General features: G+C 43.2%; 2 protein-coding genes across 5 annotated transcripts in view; one reads left to right on the top strand and one right to left on the bottom strand.

Annotated features, from left to right (window-relative positions):
• The window catches only part of GLCE (glucuronic acid epimerase), a 122,657-nt gene extending 113,938 nt beyond the window's left edge, over window positions 1-8,719 (top strand). For all 4 annotated transcript variants that reach the window (XM_046009296.1, XM_046009295.1, XM_046009294.1 and 1 more), the window contains one exon: window positions 5,085-8,719. In XM_046009296.1, the coding sequence (XP_045865252.1) occupies window positions 5,085-6,109 (1,025 nt within the window). In that variant the 3' untranslated portion in view covers window positions 6,110-8,719. The remainder of the gene's footprint in view (window positions 1-5,084) is intronic.
• LOC123944316 (elongin-C-like) lies at window positions 4,117-4,721 on the bottom strand. The gene has a single exon (XM_046009298.1). The coding sequence runs from the start codon at window positions 4,704-4,706 to the stop codon at window positions 4,368-4,370; it is 339 nt and encodes a 112-aa protein (XP_045865254.1). The 5' UTR covers window positions 4,707-4,721; the 3' UTR covers window positions 4,117-4,367.
• Window positions 8,720-26,225: the final 17,506 nt, after the last annotated feature.

Raw genomic sequence — 26,225 nt, forward strand, 5'->3', positions numbered from 1 at the left:
GATTAGACGTTGCAAAAGGACATTTGTTTGTACCCAAGGAGCTTATTTTTGCACTAATTAATAATGTCTGGATTAGGGTGGAAAACAGCAGTCCTCATCTTGATCTTCTCAAATGCTGGGAAGTTTTCTAGAACAGTTCTTTGAACTCTGTCCTATTTAAAGCAATAGTTACACTGTGCACTTCTGGATGCCCTGGGGAATACAAATGATAAGTCTCATACTACATGAGGGACCCTCACTTTACCTCTTCATTCTGCAGCCCATGGCTGAAGATAAAACTACTTCTTAAAGTGGTTTTAAGTATATGAGGGAGAGAACTCTGTGATAGTTGCTCTGCTAGTGGAACACAATCTACTCACAGTTGGAACTCCCTGTTGGTGGGAGTGTGCTAAGTGGGAATGGGGTGCTAGTTTTGATATCTTGGGCATGCCTGGAGGTGTATTTGATCCAAGTGTTTGAGGGCAAGTGAGTTGAAATTATATGGGAGTTGCTCAGAGCGGGAGAAGGGAATTAAAAAGGTGAGACTTGTATTGAAGCACAAGTATGGGAGATGAGGCTTTTCAGAGGATATAAACTTCATGGGAAATAAATTCAGAGAACGGCTGTTGAGAAGAAATTGGAACTGTATATAAAAGCGTAGGCCTCCACGAGGTGAGTCTCTGGAGGACCAGGGGCCAAATGCTGTTGGCCTTTTATTTTTTTTCTTTTTGGGCTTTGAATCGTTTTCCCTGAAAGGAAATAAAGTTGTCTAGAAGAAAGAACCAGAACATGGGTCTACATCATATTTTTATTCTTTTGTTTATTGAATAATGTTTTGTTCCTCTGCCTAATTTTAAAATTGAATGAACTGAAACTTTATACCTATCGTATAAAGTTTATTAAAGTCTGTTAAATTAGTTCTCCCTTTCAGGAAGCACTCTCTCCACTTCATTTCTGTGACCTCACTCTCCCCTGTCTCTGTGTAGCCATTCTTTCTCAGACTTCTTGAGATGTCTCTTATTTTGCCTGGTCCTTATCTCTTGGTATTCCTCAAGGTTCTAAGTAGGGAGGACTTCTCATTCCTGTTGATTAAAACAAATGAATGATAATGGTTTGTGTTACAGGTGAAAACATTGATTCAAAGACTGTCCTTAAATGTTTATCATCCTTTGTTGCCTAAAGGGAAATATACACTACCACATATGCCAAGAATAAACACTTATAGTGACTCCCAGGTTTAACTGCTCAGAGAGAAGAGGAGTCATGGATTTCAAAAAATGGAAAACCCAAAACTTTCTGCTAATAGATTTAAAGCAGGGGTCTCCAGATAGTATAAAGTAGAGCTCAGACCTTGCCTGCTACATTTCCAGAGTGGTTGCTGCAACCACACTCACATCCCATTTGCTACCATTTGGATCCTTCTGACCGATGCTGACTATTTTAACTACTTTGTGTATCTAGAAAATGGAAATTAAAAGACTTACAGGATTATTGTGAAGACTACGATTGTCTGTTGGTTGATTCATGTCGGGGATTGGGACTTAGTCTCTTTTCCTGTGTGGTTCAGTAACCCCCTTTGGTGGTGGTGGGTTTTAGGAAAATAGTCATTTTTTTGAAAGGTTACATCCCATGACATAATTTGTTACTGAGTTCTTTGAACAATCTGTTATAGTGAAACATAAGATAATTGAGACCGTATCATTTCGTTAGATTTGTATTCATAAAGTGAATTAGAATGGAATTCTGGGAGGAAAATAGGTAATTCTTTAGCCTCCTCCCATTTGGACTTATAAAGTTGGATCACTGTTACCCAGTTTTGGGAGAATGGATGTCATGGTTTTAGTATTACTGCCTTATCAGTGAGGCATTGCCCTAGCAATGAAAAAATAAGGAGCACTCAAGATAGCCTTCTGCACGGAATGTAATTGAAACTTGAGTGATTCATTGGTCCATTCAGAATCCTGGAGGGTGTCGGGAATGTTGTATTGAGTGTCAGATTCCACTTTACCATAGAGGTAGGAAAATGCTAGTTAAGAGAGAGATTGCATGTTGACATTTTTCCAGATAAAATGGATTTTTATTACGTATGCTTATGTGTGTATGTATGTATGCTTATGGGTATGTGTTATGTTTGTATGATTTTTATTATGTATGCTATTATATATGTATCAGTATGCTTCTGATACCACTTTTTAAAGTCACTCAAGGGGCGCCTGGGTGGCTCAGTCATTAAGTGTCTGCCTTCGGCTCAGGTCATGATCCCAGGGTCCTGGGATGGAGCCCCGCATCAGGCTCCCTGCTCAGTGGGAAGCCTGCTTCTACCTCTCCACTCCCCCTGCTTATGTTCCTTCTCTTGCCGTCTCTGTCAAATAAATAAAATCTTTAAAAAATAAAAATAAATGTCATTTGACAGGTAAGTCTATCAAGATGTTCTCATTGCTTATACAGCTTCCATGATTGTCTGTCCCATCAAATGAAATCATTAAGGGCAATGGATCAATTATATCCCACAATGGTAGAGTCCAGTGTTGAGGGAGTTGAACAACCAGCTCAACATGCTGAGACTCTCCAAGTTAATTACATTGTATACACTATCATCAGTCTGCATTTTGTCCTTGGTCCTGGTGACACACTAAGGATTTCCTCAAGGACTTCTCAAAGTGGATCTGATTCTGTGGCTCTGTTTAAGAGAAATAACTCTTCCTACCAATTATGCTCATGAGAATGCTGTATCCAGTATCATTTCTTTTTCACGGTCTTTGAACTTAGGTCCAGGAATCCTGATTTCTGGTCCCTGCTCTACCACTAATTAACATCTGGTTTTGGGCAAACCTTTTAACCTTGCAAAGCTTCCATATCTTCATCTCTAAAATGGAAGTAGTAATTCCTGTTCTGCCAGCATCAGATTATTGTAAGGAGCATATGAGATAAAGTGTGAATGTGTTTAGAAAATGTAGTTTCATAGAGATGAAGGAATTCATATTTACCTTTAAGGTTATATATAACCTTAAATGCACTACCTATTTGTTGTTGTTGTTGTTATTGTTGTTGTTGTTGTTGTTCTTGCTGTGGCTGCTATGACATTGCAATATGCTCTGTTTCTTTTCTTGGTAGATCTAGACCAGCAATATTCAGAAAGTCAACTTTCTGGGAATCCACCATCATTGTACTATAGTAATATACAAGAGAAATTTCCTATTTGATAATTTGCCAGACAAAACAGCTATTACTGTTTTATCAGCCTCTGAAGGCCAATGGCTTCAGACTAATAATCATAATCACTATCAATTTTCACTTTGTTCTAAGCCCCTGTCTTTTTTTTTTAATCCTCCCAATTACCTTGCAAAGGAATATTATCTCTATTGAACATGTGAAGAAACCGAAGTTCAAAGAGCTATTTCATCTTGAACATCTCAAAGCTAGGAAGTAGAAGAGAAGTAATTCAAACAGGGTAGTGGGGTTTGGGCTTTTTTTTTCTTTTTTTTTTTTAACTCCAAAACCTTTACTTCTCCCTCATCCTCCCCCAGTATCCCTCACTTTTGTTGATTACCTGAGCCCATTTCTTAATTTTCAGAAATTTTATTCATGATTCCAGCAAATATCTGAAAACAAACCTATCATTTTCAATATCAGCTAATAATTAAGAGTGTATATTGTATATTGTGGAGGGGTGCCTGGCTGATTCAGCTGGGAGAGTGTGCAACTCTTGATCTTAGGGTCAGGAGTTTGAGCCCCATATTAGGTATAGAGATTACCAAAAAATAAATACATAAACTTAAAAAAAAAAAAAAGTAAAGAAGAGTGTGTATTGTAGAGCCAGATTAGGCAACCTAGGTTCAACATTTTGTATCTTAGGCAAGTTTCTTAACTTCCCTTTGTCTCAGTTTGTCAGCCATTAAGTAAGAGTAATAATAGCACTACTCTTGTAATTGTTATGAGGGTTAAATGAGTTAATATAATATAATAAAATCAGAACATAATAAATACTAACTAAATGTTAATTAAATAAAATTTAATTCATTGTAAGCCATTCTAGCTTCTCAAAATATGTGCTGAGCCAATTTTGGTTATTTTTTCTTTTTATAAAATGGATTATATTAAAACAGTCACTGATTATTGATCAGCCAACATTTGATCTAGAAAAGGCAGTTTGATCAACAATACCTTATCCATTTCCTCTTAACCCTCTAATATAAATTAGATGGGCCTGATACTCAAAAGCTGTCATGGACTCATCGATTCTAACATTTGTTTATGGTTGCTTTAGTAAAATAATTGATAATGATCGGACACAAAATACTGAAGTTTTAATTTTATATGGTTAGTGGTTATCAAAGATGAACTGCAGTTAACTTTTTTTTTTAACAGTTTATTATGATTTATTTTATTTAACAATCTAGGAAGTTCGCAGCCATCAGCAGTTCCAGTGCAATTTCAGGTGCAATTGGGAATTCAGGAATCTCTGTGGAGCTGTTAGTGTAGCGAACCTTGTAGGTAAAATACATGCATACTTTTGATAGCACATGTGAAGGGATCTCTCTAAAATTGACTTCATTAGTTTCATTCTCAGCAAACTGACCTGGGCAACTCAACATGGCTTTTATTGTTCCGGATATTAGTGCATGTTCTCTTTTTACAATAAATTCATGACCATCCGAAGATATCAATTTGACATACATGGCATCAGGGCCTTCACACCCACCATAGGTTTTCTCTGCTCCATCCATTATATTCTTATGAAATTCTACTTTACTTCCACAGGAACTTTGGTAGTTTCTCTGATCCGATTTCCACCAGGACATCATTCTCAAAGAGGTGCTCGGGGGTTCTCGTTAACTTTTTTTTTTTTTAAGATTTTTTATTTATTTATTTGAGAGAGAGAGATCACAAGTAGGCAGAGAGGCAGGCAGAGGCGGGGGGGGGAAGCAAGCTCCCCGCTGAGCAGAGAGCCCTATGCGGGGCTCGATCCCAGGACCCTGAGATCATGACCTGAGCTGAAGGCAGAGGCTTAACCCACTGAGCCACTCAGGCGCCCCTGCAGTTAACTTTTAATACAAGGAACTTTTCTTCTAACTAGTCTTTGTTGGTGTATTTTCCCCCTACAGAAACCAGCGAAGGTATATCCTTGCAACTGGGGAACACGAAAGATTTTATTATTTCATTTGACCTCAAGTTCTTGACGAACGGAAGTGTGTCCGTGGTCCTAGAGACCACAGAAAAGAATCAGCTCTTCACTGTACATTATGTCTCAAATACCCAACTAATTGCTTTTAAAGAAAGAGACATATACTATGGCATTGGGCCCAGAACTTCATGGAGCACGGTTACAAGGGACCTGGTCACTGACCTCAGGAAAGGAGTGGGTCTTTCCAACACAAAAGCTGTCAAGCCAACCAAAATAATGCCCAAAAAGGTGGTTAAGTTGATTGCAAAAGGGAAAGGATTCCTCGACAACATTACCATCTCCACCACAGCCCACATGGCCGCATTCTTCGCTGCCAGTGATTGGCTGGTAAGGAACCAGGATGAGAAAGGTGGCTGGCCAATTATGGTGACCCGTAAGTTAGGAGAGGGGTTCAAGTCTTTAGAGCCAGGGTGGTACTCTGCCATGGCCCAGGGGCAAGCCATTTCTACATTAGTCAGGGCCTATCTGTTGACAAAAGACCATTCATTCCTCAGTTCAGCTTTAAGGGCAACAGCCCCTTACAAGTTTCTGTCAGAGCAGCATGGAGTTAAGGCTGTGTTTATGAATAAACACGACTGGTATGAAGAATATCCAACCACGCCTAGCTCTTTCGTTTTAAATGGCTTTATGTATTCCTTAATTGGGCTGTATGATTTAAAAGAAACTGCAGGGGAAAAGCTCGGGAAAGAAGCGAGGTCCTTGTACGAGCGAGGCATGGAATCTCTTAAAGCCATGCTCCCCTTGTTTGACACTGGCTCAGGAACCATCTATGACCTCCGCCACTTCATGCTTGGCATTGCCCCCAACCTGGCCCGCTGGGACTACCACACCACCCACATCAATCAGCTGCAGCTACTCAGCACCATCGATGAGTCCCCAGTCTTCAAAGAATTTGTCAAAAGGTGGAAAAGCTACCTTAAAGGCAGCAGGGCAAAGCACAACTAGAGCTCAGAACCAAAATCATCCTTCAGCCTTTGCCGCAGACAAAAACCATGGGCTCTATCTCAGCAGAGCTTAGGCACATTTTAAAAGATTGTATACTAGGTTTTTGTGGATTACATCAAAGTGATAACTGAAACCAGTCTTCTGAGATAATTGCATTGGGTTGGGTGTTTCAAAACATAGGTGGCACTTGGAGCAGGAAAGTGTTTAGTCGATGGTTGAACAGAGATGTTTAACTTTGCCTTGCTTATCACGGTCTACAGTTCCACAAACAGTCCAGTCCCTCTGGGTCTGGGGAAGACACTGGTAAGTAGTTGTTACTGGCCAACTGTCCGGCACTTACCTGAAAACTTAGTATGGGTCTCTTTTAAAACGTGATGATGTATGTTTATGTTGGAAACAAACTTTAAAAAAATAATGTGCTGTAATACAGTAAATGTGTACTCGCAGCCTGAATAGTGGACTGTGTGCAACTTTTTAAAATGATGTTTCTTTTCTACAGATTAATTTCTTGGCTAATTTTGTGTTGCGTTTCTTGAATTTGTTATATATGGAGAATATTTTGAATGTATGGTTTTCTTGAAATGTGTAAATTAAAAACACAAGCAGTGTTCAGGCTTCACAGGTATATAATGTAAGCACAACTAAAACAACTTGTTGACTGCACAAGAAATCACAAAGATGTTACGTTTTACAAAACTTGATCTACAATCAGTAAAGATTTGATAATCAGTATATCCCTCTCCACCCCCACTGTGATGGTTTCTTTTTGTCACTGTCTAGAATTCTATATTTCATTTCAGACTATACTTGAGAGTTTTGTCTATTTGGGGGGAACATTTTTTGGGGACATTGTGGAAATTTTATTGGAGAAAGGAGCTAATCCTTTCCCATTGCCCTTTCAGGATTTTCCCCCCTCTTTAAAGAAAAATACTATGTCAGATACATACAGGAATCATAGCAGGTTTTTTTCCCCTACTTTTAGATCAGTCTTGGTCATCAACTTTCCAGACCATTGACTCTGCACATGAATGTTTTCCTTTGCAATTTTAACTTTAAATTCTTTCAGCTCTCGGGTAGAAGTGATTGATGCTACCGCATTTGCCATATGTGTGTAATCAGATCTTTATTTGGGTTTTCTGTCCCACTATACCTTACCTCACGTAAATAGGTTTCACAGCCCTCATACCCTGGGCAGTGTCTGCTATAGGGCTTTTCAGGCATTATCAAAATCAAGCGAGGTTGATTGTGTTGTTTTTGTCTGAATGTATGACAGTACACTAAGTCAATACTGTAACTTAATACAGATTGAAATTTGAGACCCCACACTTTCAGGAGACTGAGTCTGACAAACACATCAGTTTGTCTGTGACCTGTATTAAATGCACATCAACATTGTGGGCCAAGTATGTGGGCACTTGCCTACATACTGCATCTTAAATTGAACTCAGCCTACCAACACTACTTAGAAACCAGAAAATATATACATATCTATGAATAGAATAAACATGCAAAATATATATATTAGTGGCAAAGGGAGCAGGAACAAAGAAGACAATACAGATGTACACTGAAGACAGTAGTAAACTGGCCACGGAAGAGGAAGCTTAAACTCCCAAGTTACATGACCACAGTTCTCTTCTGCCCACAACACGACAGTTGTGGGTTATTAAGTTTCTCCCTCGCTTTTGACCTTTGTCGTTCTTAGACATGATTAGATGTCTCCACAATAATATCTGGACTCCTTTATTTCAGTGCCCCAACATAAAATTGCTCCAATCAGGAAACCCTTTGCCCTTCATTTTACTTATTACTGAGAGTCCAGACTTCTGCCTTGTGTTTGGATACTGGTCCTTCAGACTAAGGGAATCCATGAAAACAGCATGGTACTGCTTCCGTGACAAATATCAGTGCCTTAACAATGTGGCTGTCCTTTTCCACTGAAAAAGGAAAGACATTTTGATCTAGAAATGGCATTGCTGTTTCACTGCTGTTGGTTTCACACTGCCTTCCACGTTGCAACAGCAACTTGATTTTTCTTATGATCCCAGAATTTTCTAAGAGAATGAGGTGAACCTGAGGCAGCCCTGCCTGTGTACACCAGTGGTTCTCAAGCTTTCAGGTGCCTCCGAATCACCTGGGAGCTTACTGAGCTACAGATGCCAGATAGTCACTAAGTCTGCCTGTGAAGCATGATAGTCCTGCGTTTTTAACAAGCATTCAGATAATTCTGATCCAGGTGATCTGCGGGGCAGACGTGGAGGAACACTGCCCAAGACCATCAATTGCATTTTTGTTCCAAAACACCTGCAGCATTCTTCATAGGTTTTTAAATCATGTAAAATGTTTACTTACTCTGAGCTTAAAGAGAATGGGGAAGGTATTTTAAAGATTTATTTTGTTTTGTTTCTTTAAATATTTCTTTGTTTTCAGATAATGGGTATTTGTTTTTTACACTTATCTTGAGTTAGCTTTGATACTATATTAAATCTGTTGCCACTTCAGTTGTAAAACCAGCCAAAAGTTTCCAGATAAAGGTCAAGTTTGACCCTTCGGGATTGTTGTACATAAAGGCTTCATCCAAAAACCAGCCAGTGTACGTGAGCAAATACAGAAATGGCACAAGCACAGCTCTCCAGATGTGGCGGTCCTTTCCTTCGCCAGCGTGCAGACTCTCGCTGAAAGCTGCTCTTTCCTCCTTGTTGCAGTTGTTCTTGTTTCTCCTCCATTATACATGTGGGTTAGAGACCATGTGTCAAATATGCAATAAAGTGTTTACTGGATGCCCTTCTGAAGGGTGGTCCTTTGTAAAGCTGTACAGACTTTGCGGTTTAAGCACAATGTGCACATGTTAGTTTTCTATACAGCAAAACTTGATTTTTTGCAGATGGAAAGGTATTTTGTTTCTATACAAAGTAAATGGATTGTTTGTGCTTCATGTAAAGCTGCTTTATAAAATTGTAAAATAAAGTTTTTATCTTAAAAGGAATATACTTGGATATTTGTTCCTTCTCTAATCTCAGATTCTTTTGTGTGCCCAGCTGTAGATTTCTGACCATTTTCGGTTCAACCAGTGACAACTAGTCAGGCAACAGGTGCTCACGAGAGGTGTATGAGGCTGTGGAAAACAAAGTGGGAAAGAGCCTGCCACATGGGCCTCAGCCCTAGGAGGGAGGTGTAAGGTACATGGGGACACAATGTCCACAGAACAGTTTCAGGAAGATAAAATGCCAGATCGGGTGGTCAGTCAAGGAAGGTGTTGTGGAGGAGACAGAGCCTTAGTGGGGCCTTCAGTCCTGGGTATAGGTAGAAGAAGAGGAGAGGTAAAGGGAGCAGAAACAGGGTGCACAGCAGCTGTGAGGGGTGCTTCCCCAGGCTCATTCATACTGGTCACCATTTCTGTCTGATTTCGATTTACTTGAAAGTTTGTCCTTCTTGTATTTTCTATACTTGCCTCTTCTCCAGAACAGTGAGCATTTTTTAATCTTTTTCCCCCTCTTCTTCTCAGAGAGTGATGATATAGGTCCCCTAAATACATATCAAACCAGAGAGAGACCAGTCTGGGTGTATATTATGTTTCCTTGCACATTATTTTTGGGGTTATAAGCATTCTGCGCCATTTGCATAATGGAATTCCAGCGGATCACCAGTCAACTTCTAGCTGATGGGTGCACATATAGTGTCGACATCCTTGGCATCTCTTTTATCTCTCTTTTCAGTTGGGAAACAGCCATAGGTTGCAAGCAGTTCTTGGTCTGGATGAGTCTGCTCTTGCTTTGATTTTGCTATTTATAACCAAAATTTAATACATTGGCCATTCTGCTTTAACACACTAAACATATATTTGCCTCCCTGTTGCCCTTGAGAGGGGACAGACCCTCCATGCCACAGAGGACTTATTCCACAGTCTGATGAGCTCTTTCCTAAGATTGCCCTCTCCCCAACAGGGCCCTGACAGTGACAGCCACTGTGTGCCCTGTGACCCTGTTGACCATCAGGCTCAAGCTGGGCCAATGAGTCTCTTCCTCAAGAATCCAGAATTGAGATAGATTAGAAAACTGAAGCAGATACCCAGTGACAAGCAGAGATGAAAACAATCTTGACAGCTCCGGGCCTTGGATCCAGTGCATTTCTGAGGCCAGCTGCGTTCCTCCAGTGTCCTGTAGGAGCTACCACTGTATCCTTAGGATGCACTCCCTACGTGTGCTGAAGTTGGCTGGGTTCGATCTCCTCTACTTAGAATAACAAGCCCCAATTAATAACACAGTGTCTGTGTTACAGAGAAATGTATAATGTAAATTCTACATTGTATACATTTTCCTCCAATCGCTAGGACCACCGTAACAAAATACTACAGGCTAAGTGGCTCAGGTAACGGAAATTTATTTTCTCACATCTCTGGAGCCTAAATCCAAAATCAAGATGTCAATAGGTTTGGTTTCTTCTGAGGCCACTTGGCTTGTAGATGGCTGCCTTGCTGTGTCCTTACACGGTCGCCTCCCTGTGTTGTCTGTGTCCTGTTCTCTTCTTATATGGATACCAGTTATATTGAATTCAGACCCATTCATGTGACCTCATTTTACTTTAAGTACCCTTTTAAAGGTCCTGTCTTCAAACACAGTCACAATCTGAGGTCCTAGGGGTTAGGACTTCAACATGGATTTTGGAGGAAGTAAACTCAACTCATAACAACCACTCTTCACTCTGAAGTGCAGAGAAACAGAATGAGCCAGCGTTGCCATTTAATTAGTTGATAACCAGCCAAGGCCAAAACCCTGAGAAATTTAGGGAACATTAGGTGGGCAGAAGTTTATACTTGAGATTCAGGAGACAGGGCTCCCTGACTCTCGATTACTGTCTCATAATACGGTCCAATAAGAGACTATCGTCAAGATTTTTTTTAATAAACTAATAAAAGGTAACCACTTAACTACATTTAAAAAAAACTACACAGACCCCAACATCAGCTACTAGATTTTTATTCTTCCTACCCTGTGCCATTCCCATTAGCCATTCTGAATACAGAACTCTGAGGTATTAAAAACAGATACAGAGTGTATCAAAGTTGCACGTTGTGGTGAGATTTATTTAATGAAACAATTTTTTAAAAATCCCAAGTCTACATTATTGCAACTCTTACAAGTAGTTAACAATATAGGGATAAAATACTACTTTTCATTATACCAACCCATCAAAGATGTCAAATTGAAAATGGATGTGAATTTAAATGTTGTATTGGTGATGAATTTGAATGTCTGCTGCTCACTTTCTGGTGAAAAGAGCTACATTTGCCATCTGGTGAGCATGATTGGTAACTTGTGTGTGTGTGCTGCATTTTCTGAATGTTAAGTAGCAGCAACACTGCGTAATTTTGCTAATCCTTTTCCAGGAGTAGGATTGTGGGAAATGACAGGGCTGCAAAACACACCAAGGAGGAGCCGTAGCAAAGAGAATGGCAAAGCAGGAGAAAAAAAAAAAAAAAGACCTGTGAAGGCTCAGAACTCAAGCAACCCAGGAAATGATGGCAGACACACAGCTGAGGTAGGACATTGTGGGACAACCCCAAGCTCGTGACATCTGAGCTCACCCCACAGCAGACCTGGTACTTCCTTGGGTGTCTGATCTGTTCTCATCCGTACCTCATGGAAGCACTAAGAAGGGCCACGACATCTCAGTTTAGAAAATCAAGTAAAAGAGTGTTAATCTCTTTGGGGACTAGAAGAAAGAAAGAAATCCCTGGGGCGGGGCAGGGGGTATCTTGGCAAAAGTGCATGGTTTTAATTTAATGCCTGTTACTTTGTCTTTCCTCTTTAACACCACTGAAATTAAATCTCTGTAATTCAATTGAATATGGAGTGGAAGGCCCCAAAGTAATTCTCAAATCCCATCAATGGTGTGACAAGGTAATCAGGAGGAGAGTGTATCTTCTCAACTCCTGCAGGCAACAGGGGCAGCATCTCCATCTGGAAGGATCCAACAGAAGATATTACCCCAGCAACTGCCTGTGCCCTTGAATGAATATTCTGAGTTCTTAGTGTCTAGATACAGCAGACTGGTTCTGACTGGTCTTTCTTGATGGTCTTTGCTTAAGGATAGGGATAGGGAACAAGCACCATTATAGGAGCTTCCCAGACTCTCCCAGCTTACCATGAGTGAAAAAGCCTGACTCTGGTGGGGAAGGGGGTCAGGGGGCAGGGGGAGTGCGAAAACAGAAGGCTGTTTAAAAGTAACGTGCTCGGGCCGCCTGGGTGGCTCAGTGGTTTAAAGCCTCTGCCTTAGGCTCAGGTCATTGTCCCGGGGTCCTGGGATCAAGCCCCACATCGGTCTCTCTGCTCAGCAGGGAGCCTGCTCCTCCTTTCTCTCTGCCTGCCTCTCTGCCTACTTGTGATCTCTGTCTGTCAAATAAATAAAATCTTTATTAAAAAAAAAAAAGTCACATGCTCAAGGTCATGCAGTTCTTTTCACTAAACTCCTCCTAAACACCTTCCTGCCAATCCTGGGCTACCTGCCCACAAGAAGCATTGAGAAGATCCCATTCCTGCCTTGAGTCACAGCCTGGAATGCTCTTCCTCTGATAGGCTTGGGGTAGCCTTTCCTTTCCAAAATCAAATACCAAGCAATAGTGACAATACGAACAGCTAAAGTGGCCAGGCTTTTGCGAAAGGACCCCGCATGCCTTCTTTCTAATTCCTTTGGCAATCTTGGGCAGAGGTATTAAGTGAACCGTAGAGCTGACACACTTGAAGTTAAGCAACTTGCTAGAGGTCGTTCAGTTGCTTGACAAGCCAAGGTCTGGAGCCATGTTCCATGTCTTGAACCACCATCCTCAGGCCATGACGATCTCTGCGCGCTCCACCCCAGCGCACAGCGTGCCCCACCAGGACTGTAGCTCTCCTGGAGATGAGAAAGCCCCAGCAGATAAGCCAATTTGCCTGTTTCATCGCAGACTCATCAGCTTGGCTGAAATTGGTACTTGCTCCATTAAATGATTAGAAGAGTCCAGAAACAGGAGGTTATTTCTTGATCAAGACTACTTGGTAGGTGCCCCATTTCTTCAGCATCCCTGGACTGTCTGTCTACATTACATTGTGAATGACTCGCATTACAGCTCCTCTGCAGCCTCTCTGGGGACACCCCCCCCCCACTGTTTACTGTCTTCCCTAATGGACTTGCAAAAGCTGTATCTAGTACAGAGGAAGATGTAAGACAGAGTATTTGCGTGTGCACGTGTGTGCGCGCCTGCACACAGATGCACAGAAGACACCTGGAAGGAGTCGCAGGGGAGTTTCCAGACACTCTGCTGGCTGCTGGAGGTGCAGTGATGAGTAGGGATAAGTCCCTTTGCTCTACAAGTCTGCGAGTAGCAGATTCAAGAGGTACCCGTTTTTTGTTTGCTATGAAAACAAAACGAAACATGTATGACAAACTCCAAATTAGAGTTTGAATTAATGAGATTCTAAAGAACTTCCCTACATTCAACTTTTTAGAGTCCTTATTTTAGTTTATCCTCAGAGTGGTCTTAAGGGCCCCACTGGGTGGGCAACTCCTTTCATCACGGGAGCAGGGGCTCGGAGAGTGCTTTTGTTCTGGGGTCCATGGGCTGGTGGTGAAGCTGAACTGAAGCCAGCTGTCTGTCCCTTCGTCCTGTGCTGTCGCCACAGCCTGTGTGGGAATCTAGAAGGGGCCCCTCGGGACAGGGTCCGTCTGGCCTGGCCTGACCCTGGGCAGGGCCTTATCTTGTCTGCTTCAGCCCTGGGCTTGGCAGGAAGGGGGGCACTTCTCCCTCAGTTTCTGTTTCGCTTTGGTTATCAGTCCTCTATCCTCACATGTAAGCTCTTACTGACAGTACAGAAGAAAGTGACCCAGGAAACCACCCAAAGTCTGCCTACCTGTTGCTTGGCTGCCTTATTTAAAGCTGGGGGTTTTTGTTGTTGTTCTTTGTGCTTTTTTTTTTTTAAGATTTTTTTTTTATTTATTTGACAGACATAGCGAGAGAGGGAACACAAGCAGGGGGATTGGGAGAAGGAGAAGCAGGCTTCCTGTTGAGCAGGGGGGAGCCCGACCGGGGGCTCGATCCCAGGACCCTGGGATCATGACCTGAGCCAAAGGCAGATGCTGAGCCATCCAGGCACCCCAAAGCTGGGTTTTTATTTAAAGAAAATTAAATTTTAAAGAGAAAAAATATTCTATCTTAAGGTGCCAGTTACTTCATAAACTTTTAAGAATGATAGTTTTATTTTGTTCTAAGGAAAACCCAAGAAGAGTCTTACACCCCTGATCCCCTATCCCCAGCCTTCTGTTTCCTTGTGGCCATGAGACTGGCCCACTGCTCCCCAGGCCCCTCTACACCTCAGTGAGTCTGCTGGTCTTGTGGACACAGGGTCGCAGGTGCAGGGACGGAAGTGGGAGCATAGTAAGGAGTCATTGCCGGGGCCTGGGGGAGAGGCAAGGGTGGCCAGGACTGAGGTGGCATGGTGACATGTGATTGGATTGAGGATAGCTATGTAGCTGACCCCCTGAGTGTTCAGGGGGAGGGACAGGGAGCGAGCTGGGCAACTCTGAGTTGGACTGAGATGGGAGGTCTAAATGTGCTCACAGGGGTCTTCTGCAGACCGGATTCCCTCCTGGGCCTAACAGCTGTGCCTTTTCCAAGCTGTGCTCCATCTGAGGGCTTCTTGGATGCCAAGTTCCAGCCTCAGGGCATTTGCACAGCCATCCTTCCTGCCTGGAACTGTCTCCCAGGTTTTCAGAGGCTGGCTGCTCTCCTCATTCAGACATCAGTGCCAGTCTCAGGTCCTGGCTGAGGCCTTCTCTGAGCACCCAGCTAAGACAGCCTCCCAGACACCCCTGCCACAGTACCCCACTTTATATGTGTGTGTAGCCTTTCTCACCAGCAGAAATGGGCTTGTTCACGTGTTGGTTCACCTGTGCACTGGCGCCCCACCCCGCCCCCCGGAATGTAGCCTGCTGGACAGGTGGAGCCTGACTCTTTGGTCTCTATCTTATTCCTAGCACTTAACACAAAGCCCAGGCAGGAGGTCCTCAGTGCAGGTGTGCTGATGAGGTGTATGGCTGGAGGATAGACAGAAGAGAAAGAGCTGGGGTGCCTGGGTGGTTCAGTCGGTTAAGCATCTGCCTTCAGCTAAGGTCATGATCTCAGGGTCCTGGGATCGAGCCCCGAGTAGGGCTTCCTACTCAATGGAGAGTCTGCTTCTCCCTCTCCTTCTAACCCTCTCCTAATCCTAATGCCACCTTCCCCCTTGTGCTCTCTCAAATAAATAAATAAAATCTTAAAAAAAAAAAAAAAAAGAAAAGGCCTATCTTGGCCCCAGTAGTGTTGAGTCCAGGAAGCGACCTCACACCTGCTGGCCCTCCTCCATGCAGACCACTCCGCTAAGGCTGGAGAGCCATGAACTGAGTTTGCTGAGAGGGGCTTCATGAGCTTGGGGAGAGGGCATTAGAATTGTTTGTTTAGTTGGCCTCTTTATGTTGTAAGAACAGAATGCATCCACGGCACTATGGGAGGTGAACCATTCATTCACTTTGAAGAGGCGTGAATGGAAACCCAGGCCTTGGCAACAGCGGGGCCCTGGGGTTGGGGGGGTAGGGGGCTGGGTTGAGATTACCTGGTCTGGTACCGTTGTTTCAGAAGATACAGAGAAAGCCCTGTCACTTCTTCCCCTCCCCCCTCCTCCCTACCCCAGGTTTATCCAGGCTCTGCTGCTTACCCTTGACCTGGGCCCCTACCAGGCCAACTTCTCCATTACCACAGTGCCTAAGGCACTTTTTAGTGAAAATATTTTAATTTCTTTTAAAATCAGAAGAACAAAAGAATATGATAATATATAATAAAAAATATATTTAATAATGAATGTAGCCTAGATGATATCCCTCCCTATGCCAATGCAGTCATATAATTTTTAATATATTTTTATGAAGAGAGGGACCTGCCCATTGGGGCACTGCCCCTTACACTTCCCTGTCCCTCTACACCAGGACCTGGCAGGCTCAACTCCCCCATGAGCCAATTCTCCTTGCTTCTTAACGAAAATTCCAGAGAATGTATTGGAGACATTCTGAATAAAAACATGTATCTAGGAAGTGTGCTGACTTTGATGAATTTTCCTTGGGAAAGGGTTTTCCGGAATGGACTCCATTAGGTCAATTTAATTCCTTGATCAATTTTCTATAAAGCTTCGTTAAGCTATTTCCAATGTTTTCACTTTTTCATTTTGAGTTGATTGAAACTATTTTCACTGGGACCAATTCCTTTTCACTTAATTTTTATAGCAGAAATTTGATCCAGGTCCATAGATCAAATTTTTGTCAATATCAAAGTTCACCAATGAGAGAGTCGTGGCGAGTCCCTCCTGTGACCTTTATTTCTACCAAGTCCGTTTTCCAGGCTCCAATTCGTTCTGAGTTTTGTCAAGAATATTGGATTCCTCCCTGAGTTCTAGTAGATTACCAATGATCTAATGTAGCCATCTTAGTTTTTCTATAAATTGGATAAAATCCTTTGAACTTGTAACTAACTCTAAGCTTAAACCACAAGAAAACTGTGACAACATCAAGGAGCAGGAGAGGCAGGGAGATGAGGAGAGGAGGAGGCAGAATGGAGAAGAGAGAAGTTTAGCAGCAATCCTAACGATGTCCTGGGTGGGAGGGACAATCAATGGGAGGTTTAAAATGTTCTTCCCTGTTCCAGCTCATCTTTGTCTACTCTTGCCTTATGTCGTAGGTTGACTAACCTTGCATCACAGTGGGAAGAGGAGGCCTGTGGTATGAAATAAAATGGCCTGGAACTGCCACTGCGTCCCTCCCTGGGGCAAACCAGTGTTCCTTAGGAAGGAGGGAAGGCACGACACCTGGGGTCCTGGAACGGGGCAAGGATAGTTTCCATCTGGATGGTCCTGTCTGAGTTGTGAAGCCCTCCCTCCCACCTGTGCTATTTCACATGATTTCTAAATCGTGCAGGGAGGTCAGTGGTATCACCTAAGTTATGGATGATAAAGGAAATAAAACCAGTAAGGCATGACCTCTTGTTTTATACTCGGGAATTTCATTATGCCTCAGAGCCGCTCACAAGAGGGGTAGTGAGGTGTCCCCCCGACGCTTTACAGTTGGCAAAGTTTCCTGACACTTCTGGGGCACGGAGGGAGGCCCCATTGCTCTATGTCTAAATATTTAAGTTGCTAATCAGGCTCACAGTCCTTAAAAGGAAAATGTTTTCTCCTCCTACCTTAACAATATACCTTAATAATGACAAAATTGAAAAAGAGTGTTTTTTTCCCAAATGACTGAAAAATGGACAAAAGTTAGTAAAATAGTAAAGAGGACTGCATTTGCTCATTGCAATGGACATGAGTGTTCTGTTGAAGGGCTAATGATGTTTGAAAGAATAGTAAACACACACATATAAGTTATACATTGATTTATTTTATGAAATTTGTCCCCCTTCATTTCAACAAAACTACTATTATGTAACAACATAATGATAATGAACAACATGACTACATAATTAGTAACACAATTTTGTCCTATTGGTGGAAATGCTAAATGAGACAATCTTTCTTAAATTCTTAGACAGTTTTCCTTTAAATTCTATATGGAGAAACTTCAATTTTCTGGTCTGTGATGAGATCAGGGGCTGTGGAAGCATGTGGTGCTCAGCACACGCTTTTTTTTTTTTTTTTTTTTTAACATTTTTACTTATTTATTTGACAGACAGATCACAAGTAGGCAAAGAAGCAGGGAGAGAGGCAGGCAGAGAGAGAGGGGTGAGAGAGGGGGGAAGCAGGCTCTCCACTGAGCAGAGAGCCCAATGCAGGGCTCGATGCAGGGCCCTATCCCAGGACCCTGAGATCATGACCTTAGGCAGAGGCTTAACCCACTGAGCGCCCAAGTGCCCCCACTAGGCACACTCTTAATTCAGCTAGTAGTCTTTCATAGCATAAAGAATCTACTAGCGTTTCCTAAATTCATCACATTTCTCAACACTGGGATATTGTAAAGAAAACCCAAAGTGCCAGTATTGGTTCTGATCTTTTTAATTGCGACTCTACCTTAATCTAGAGTGGCGTGAACATAGTTGCTATAAACTGGGCTATCAGAATGTGAATCTTCTCCTTTATAGTCACATGGGCATTTTACTTCTGTTTTCTAATTATATTTTACTGGGATATCGCATTTATTGCATATTTTCTGTGAAGCCTCTTTCTGTATATTTTTTTAAAAAGCATTTTCTCTAGGGCGCCTGGGTGGCTCAGTGGGTTAAGCCGCTGCCTTTGGCTCAGGTCATGATCTCAGGGTCCTGGGATCGAGTCCCGCATCGGGCTCTCTGCTCAGCAGCGAGCCTGCTTCCCTCTCTCTCTCTCTGCCTGCCTGTCTACTTGTGATCTCTCTCTGTCAAATAAATAAATAAAATCTTTAAAAAAAAAAAACTTTCTCTAAACATTTAAAAATATTTTCAATCCCTTAAAAAAATGACACAGCCAATTTACCCCTGTTTGTTTTTGAAAATAACCTTTTGCTAACATTGTTAATGGCAAGCAAGTGTTCATACCCAGGGGCGCCTGGGTGGCTCAGCAGGTTAAAGCCTCTGCCTTCGGCTCAGGTCATGATCCCAGGGTTCTGAGGTGGAGCCCCATATCAGGCTCTCTGCTCAGCAGGGAGCCTGCTTCCTTCCTCTCTCTCTGCCTGCCTCTCTGCCTACTTGTGATCTCTCTCTGTCAAATAAATAAATTTTAAAAATCTTAAAAAAAAAAAAAAGAGTTCATACCCAGTAATTAAGGATAGCACAAATTTAAAGAACCCTCCTTCATTTTCTGTCAAAGACCATGCTTTATCTCTTTATCTGAGGATCTGCTGTTTACCCGAACAGTTCTAGTAATGCTGTATGTTGTCCAAATTACATCTTGATTCCTTTAGGAGCATTTTGCTGTCGTTCCCATCAACTCTATGACAGATTGTAAGGTCAGATTTGATTTTTTTTTTTTAATCTTATCTATTTGAGAGAGAGAGGGAGCACACACATGCGTGAGCGAGAGAGCACAAACAGGGAGGAGAGGGAGAATCAGGCTCCCCGCTGAGCAGGGAGCCTGACATAATATGTTTCACCAGGATGTTCAGTCTTGGGACAGACCCAGAAAAATATCATATATAATCACTGAATTGTCCAAAGAATGCCATTGCATGGGCACAGCTGAAGTCACACCTTCCAGTATGAAGGGAAACCACGTGCTGTATGCAGCACAGAGAACGCTTTTGCCTTTTTGGCTGAAATTCTGGCTCATGCACTTTCCTTTTTTTTACGATTGTGTTAGTGACATCATTATAGTTAACCTTGACCATTCACTGTCTATAATTGAAAGCTGTTTATTCGGTCCATCACATTAATCCAAACCTTTACTTTCTATAAAAGGCATAAAACCAGTGAAATGCTCCTTAACTTTGACTTTGTTTTCTTTTTCTGTAGTTCAGAACAGGGACAATAAGCATTAGTTATTCATCGTGGCCTTTGTCTATGATAGAATCTAATTGATCTGAGTAATATTTACTTAAAATTTTTATGTTTCATTTCTTCTCTCACTTCTTATCCTCCCAATTAATTAAGTCATTGTCTATATCCTAGGTAATTACTTATTTCACTTCTAAAAAGATCCATCCTACATGTTTGGCAACTCGGGCATTAAAATTTGAAGTCATTTGGACAAAGGAAAAAAAGACAAAATAACAGACTCTTAAATACAGAGAACAAACCGGTGGTTGCCGGAGAAGTGGTAGGGGGATGGGTGAAATAGGAAAAACAAACTGAAGTAATTTCTACTAAACCTAGGCTTTATTAGTTTTCTGTATATGTTATGCCTTTAGTGCCCCTCCCCACCCCAAATAAAACATTATGTTTGGATGAACATAGGACACATGATTTTATTCTTTTAGGAACATCCCACCAATGTTCCCTAGTGCTGTCCACCTGTCTTTGTTGAAGACTGTCCTCAAGTGACTGTCTATCTCTCTTCTCCATCTCTAGTAATCATAGGAGTGCTTTTTGGGGGGTATAAGTGAAATCCACTCACTTTGTTGTTGGCAGTTTTAAAAATTTCAATCAGACCGTCTCTTTTCAGATTTTCCTTTTTCTTTTTTCCTTGTTTTGCCTGCATTCCACTGTCATAACTGTGCAATCATGATTTCTAGTTGTACTCATGCTCGGCAATCCCAGGGATTCAAGACAAAATGAATTACATCCAGAGTATACAATTTGAATATATTTTCATCATAGGAATATAAAATACATCAACCATAAAAATTAATTTTAAAAAATGTATGTGAAAAATTTTTTCTAAAATGCTAAAAAAGTTACCTATTACACTTTAAAGACTAAATACAGAAAGTAATAAATATCAAAATTGAAATCAAAATTACTTAAGCTAGAATTCTTAATTTTTTGAAATTATAATGAAATCTCTTGAAATATTTTACAAAAATAAAACCACTGTGATTCTAGCATTCAACTGAATCTATCTAGTTAGAAATACCGCCTTTCCTGAGTCTCTGACCTATCGTGTTTGCGGAGTACCAATAATTGCTAAGACTGATTAAGTGCTTATTACGTATTCTAACGGCCCTATGAAGTGGGAGGGATTAGTCATTTTTTAGCTTGGGCAAACAGAAACCAGAGACTTGTCCTGGCGTCCTCAGGCAGTGAGGGGCGGAACCAGGACTCACCCCACAGCTGAGTACCACCCCCGCAAAGGCCACCGGGCAGGTGGGTGTTCTCCGTCTTCACCCTGATGCCTCACTTCACCCTGATGCCTCTGGCTCCTTGAGGCCTGAGGCTCCGTGTCCTGCCACTCCTATCCCATCTGAGCCCGGCCAGGGTCACAGGTCCAAGCCCGTGTCGCCACCTGCGGCGGCACGAGGGTGCCACCTGCAGGGCAGCGGGGGCCCTGCCCGAGAAAGCCCGCTCTCAGGGTGAGAGAGGTCCAGCTGCTGGTCCGGCCCCCGCTGTTCCCACCGGAAATAAGAAAGTTTGGATAAGCGGAGTCAGAAGAGGCTCACGCTGCTCTCCCGACCATTCATTCAGTTACCCCTTTTCACTTCTTCCGTTGGCAGACGGAGAGTTGTTCTCAATGTCTAACCTCTGTCTCTCAGACTGCAGTGGAAGCCTTTTTCACTGCAGAGCCACAGGGCAACCCCAATCTTCGTAGCTGCTTCCCGGAGTGTCCAGCGGTCCAGGGCCCTGGAAATGCATTGGGAGTTCCTGCCCTATTCCAGCTAACCTGGTCTCTCCATCCATAACTCTCGCTCAGACCCATCTCCTTGCTTTAGGGAAAGCTCTTTTCAGTTTGTAAATGTTTGCCTGGAATTTTGCTACTGAATTACACCTTCACAGCCCTCGCAACAACCCAGGGAGGTCAGGATTGCTGCTGTTGGTTTCCTAGGGAGATGGTGTGACTTGTTCCATGGGAGGAGGGGTGGGACAGACTGGAAACAGTGGAGATCTGATGGCTTGCCCTTCCAAGCACCCTCCTCGCTTATGGGAAAGGAGTGTGTGCAGTGGTGAATTCCTGTGTCTGTTCTCTGTGTAAGGGGGGCTGTGCAGAGCCAGGGTGCACATTCACGTGCTTTGTCCAAGTATATGAATGACTGAGATACCTGGGCATCTATTTTCAAGACCAAAAAGAAAACAGTAGAAAAAAACCTCACCTACCCCACCTCTTATTGTAAAAAAAAAACAAAAAACAAAAAACCCTCATCCCAAAACAGATCATAGTTTTATTTTATTTTTTTAAATTTTTTTTTAAATTTATTTATTTGACAGAGAGAGATCACAAGTAGACAGAGAGGCAGGCAGAGAGAGAGGGAAGCAGGCTCGCCGCTGAGCAGAGAGCCCGATGCGGGACTCGATCCCAGGACCCTGAGATCATGACCTGAGCCGAAGGCAGCAGCTTAACCCACTGAGCCACCCAGGCGCCCCCAGATCATAGTTTTAAATGTGAGATGCAAACCTATAAACTTCTAGAAGCTACAAGAGAAAGTATTTGTGACTTTGGGTTAAGCAAAGAGTGTTCAGATATCAAAAACATAATCTGTAAAAGAACAATGTTGTTGATAAGAAAGTGGCCTTCATCACTATTAAAAACTTCTGCTCTGCAAAATACACTGGAAATGTAAACACAGCCTGGGAGAAAATACTTAGAAATCGTAGCCCTGACAAAGGACTTATATTCAAAATATATAAGAAAAGAACCCAATTAAAAAATAGGCAGACGATCTCAAGAGCTATTTCACTAAAGAAGAAATAAGGATGGCATATAAACACATAAAAGATGCAGAGCATCATTAGTCTTAGGGTAATGCAAATTAAAACCAAATGAAACAACTTAAGTATTCAAAAATAAGGATATAGCTAAATTATGGTGCATTTGTGAAAAAGCATATTATCCACCTTCAAAAATTATATTTTTCTCTTCAAAATAACAAAAAATACTTATGGAACAATGTATTAAATAAAAGAAACAGGATTTAGAGATAGAAACATTTGAAGGAAAATTGTGCATGTGTAACATACATGTACTTTTTTTTTCTTTTTTTCTTTTTTTTTTTTTTCAGTGAACATACATGTACTTTTTAAAAGATTTATTTATTTTAGAGAGAGAGCGTGTGCACACAGGGTGGGGGGCGGTGCAGGCAGAGGGAGAGGAAGAGAGAGAGAATCTCAAGCAGACTCTCTGCTGAGCACGGAGCCTGACAAGGGGCTCGAGCTTGTGACCCATGAGTTCATGACCTGAGCTCAAATCAACAGTTGGCTGCTTAACCGACTGAGTGACCCAGGTGGCCCACACACATATATTAAATAAAAACTGAAATACATAGGGGCACCTGGGTGACTCAGTTGGTTAAGAGACTGCCTTCGGCTCAGGTCATGATCCCAGGGTTCTGGGATCAAGCTCCCCGCTGAGCAGGGAGCCTGCTTCTCCCTCTCCCTCTGTCCCACCTCCCCAATCATTCTGTCTCTAAACTAAATAAATAAAATCTTTTTTTAAAAACCCTGAAATACATAAACACATAAATAAGTCTCATTTCAGGGTGTGGCAATTACAGGTGATTTCTGTTTTTCCTTTACACTTCTCAGAATTCTCCAAAATATTTCCCAGTATACACATTGCTTTTATAAATTGTCTAATAAAAGAGCAAAAATGGATGCATATGTGAGCCCCTACGCCTTCCCATTGAAGATGCCACCCCAGCTCCCTAGAACGGAATTTTATACTTAAATTCCCCCTCCCTATGGCCTTATCCAGGAGCCCTTTTCCACTCCCTGTTCTAGAAGCTGCTGACTTCCCTTCCCTTGGGGAATACCCCTCCTTCCTGGCTGTGTCCTCACTCTCCCCTCTCCTCCACCAGCTCCTCCTCCCTCAGCCTCCCTCATGGATACTCCTGCTGTCTCTCTCCTACGATGGGGTCCTCAGGGACCTTTCACCCCTTTTGCTTCCTGATCTTCATTCTCTCCCTATGGGATTTCAGTCACTCTGTGCCATCAGCAAGGGCACCCAGGACACCACATCACAGTGTCTCACCTAAACAGTTCAGGCAGGCTCCAAACCCTTGCTCATTCACCCAGCCATTCAGCAGATGTTTATTACATGTCTATTGCCAGACACTGCTCTAGCAATAGCAGCAAAGGAGCTGCCTTCCCAGACCTAATATTCTAGCAGAGGGTTCAGGTAATAAACATGGCAACAAATACATAAAGGCACGATCTTCAGAACCTGCATGTTACAAGGTCCCTGGGACACTTGAATATACATGAAAACTTGAGAACCACTCCTCTACACAAGCCTTTCTTAAAGTATGGTCCCAGCCAGTGACCTCAGCATCTCCTGGGAGCTAGTTAGAATGCAAATTCTCAGCCTTTGCCTAGACCTACTGTATCAGAAACCCCCCACCTGTGTTTAGCAAGTCCTCAAGGGGATTCTGCATGGCCCCATAAAGGGCTCCTCAAGGTTAGGGACCACATCTCATTTATCTTGGTGTCTGTATTAATTTCCTATTGCAGCTATAACAAATTACCTCAAACACAGTGGCTTAAAACAACCTGAATTTATTATCTTAGGGCTCTGGAGCACAGAAGTCCCAAATGAGTTTCACTGTGGTAAAATCAAGGTGCTGGTATGGATGTGTTCCTTCTGGACATTCCAAGGGAGAATCCATCTCTTTGCCTTTTCTGGTGTATAAAGGCTGCCTGCATTCCTTGGCTCATAGCTGCATCTCTCTGACCTCCACTTCCATCATCACACTTTGATCTCTGACCCTCCTATCTCCCTCTTCTAAGAATGCTCGTGATTACAAGGGACCCACTCTGAAAATCCAGGACCATCTGCCCATCTCAAGATTCTTGACTTCATCACATCTGCAAATTTCTTTTCACCATATAAGGTACCATATTCCCAGGATCTGGGAGCATCTCCAAAGGACTGTTATTCAGTCTACCACAGCATCCCTCCCAGAACAGGTGCTCGGCAAGGGTCTGCAGAAAGAATGAGCGAATGCAGAAAGAAACCAGGGACCAGAGGAAGCCTCCCTCCTCCCCATCCTGTGAGTACTGGCCTTCTGAGAAGCATCTGACCTGGTCCCAGGGTGGTGAGACCCATCCATGTCCCTGTGCACATTACTCCTTCAATTCAAGTGCAAGTGGGTTGGGCAGGTGAGGCTCAGAAGTGAGGCTCCACCAGCCAGAATGCAGCCAGGTGGCAGCACTCGGCAAACATCAGGGCTGGCAGACCAGCAACACAAAGGTCAGCTGTGGGGGAATATGGGGTGCCTGCTGGTGGGTCTGGTGTCTGGGGTCACCAAGAGAACATGCCCTTTGGGCTCAAGCGCTGACTCAGCCAGGCGCCACTGAGATGCAGGAACTCCGCGCCTCCTCAGTTACTCCACGTGCAATGTGGGATGATTGCAGCAGCTTTCCCAGGTTGTTAGGAAAACTGCAGAGAAGGCATGAAGTTCCCTGCCCTGGCCTGGTGAATGAAGGCGGGGCTGCCCCCACTAGGGAAGGGGTCAAATGGGGAGCCAGAGCCAGCCAGACTGGCAGGGGCAAGGTGGGCACTGACTCTGACCGTGGGTAGCCCGGGATTAGCCTCGGCCCCCAGGCCCCGCCACCTGACAACCTGGTCAGCCAGGCCTGACAGCCCTGGGCTGAATTAGGCTTTGGGTCTTCCTTGGCCCTTTATTTTGGGCAAGTTGCTGACACCCCTTGGTCATTCACTGCAGCAGAACCGAACTCAGAGAAGGGAGGAGTCATGGGGCCCCAGTGGGCCTGTGGGCCTCCCTGTGGACCCCAAGGTGGAGCAGAAAATGCTCAGGATCTGGGGGGAGGAAATCTGAGCTCACTCACCAGCCTCCCTGAGCCTTTAAGCCTCAGTGTCCCCTATCCACACTCAGGGATGATGCAATCTGTCCCCGCTCTTCCTTGGCCCTTGGTGGTCAGGGAGTGCCAGGGAGGCGAAGGGTAACACGGGTGCAGGGAGTGATCGGAAGAGGCTCTGCCTGGCGTCTTCTGCCTGGGATTTGAGGCGTGCCTGGGAGAGGGCTGTTTGTCCTCAGTTAGATTCAGGAATATTTGATAAAGACATTAGCGTGCTGTAATGGAGGATACCAGCTTGGTGCTAAATTAAATATTTACACAGCCCTCCATGATCTTCTCCCTCTCTTTAGCAGCTCCCTCCCCATGCTAAAATATTTAGCAGGGATTTCAGGAGCATTCTCAAACTGAGCTATGGCTCAGAGTTATCTGATAGTGAGGAGGACGTGACCACAGGTTCCAGCACATTCCCAGGCCCAGCCGCTTTCATTGGAGGCCAGGTCAGTCCACTGGGCTCGGCCAGATCTGTGTACTGGAAGAAAGACAGTGCACTTGGATCTTTAAAAGGCAAACAAAACAAACCATGTAGGCTAGGTATGACACAGACTGGAGCCAAAGGGACTTTCTAGAAAACAGGTCGAAAAACCATAGTGAAAAGAGTTGCACAACCATTTTTGAGGAGGAAGAAATCCCAGCAGGGCAGATGGCAATCTAATACAATCTAATACAAATTCAGCCTTTACGTCACGGAGC

This window comes from Meles meles, chromosome 6 (genome assembly GCF_922984935.1).
Source record: "Meles meles chromosome 6, mMelMel3.1 paternal haplotype, whole genome shotgun sequence".
Lineage (NCBI taxonomy): Eukaryota > Metazoa > Chordata > Mammalia > Carnivora > Mustelidae > Meles > Meles meles.

Excerpts from the sequence above, each read along its gene's own strand:
- LOC123944316 (XM_046009298.1), bottom strand. The coding sequence starts at position 4,706 with ATGGATGGAGCAGAGAAAACCTATGGTGGGTGTGAAGGCCCTGATGCC.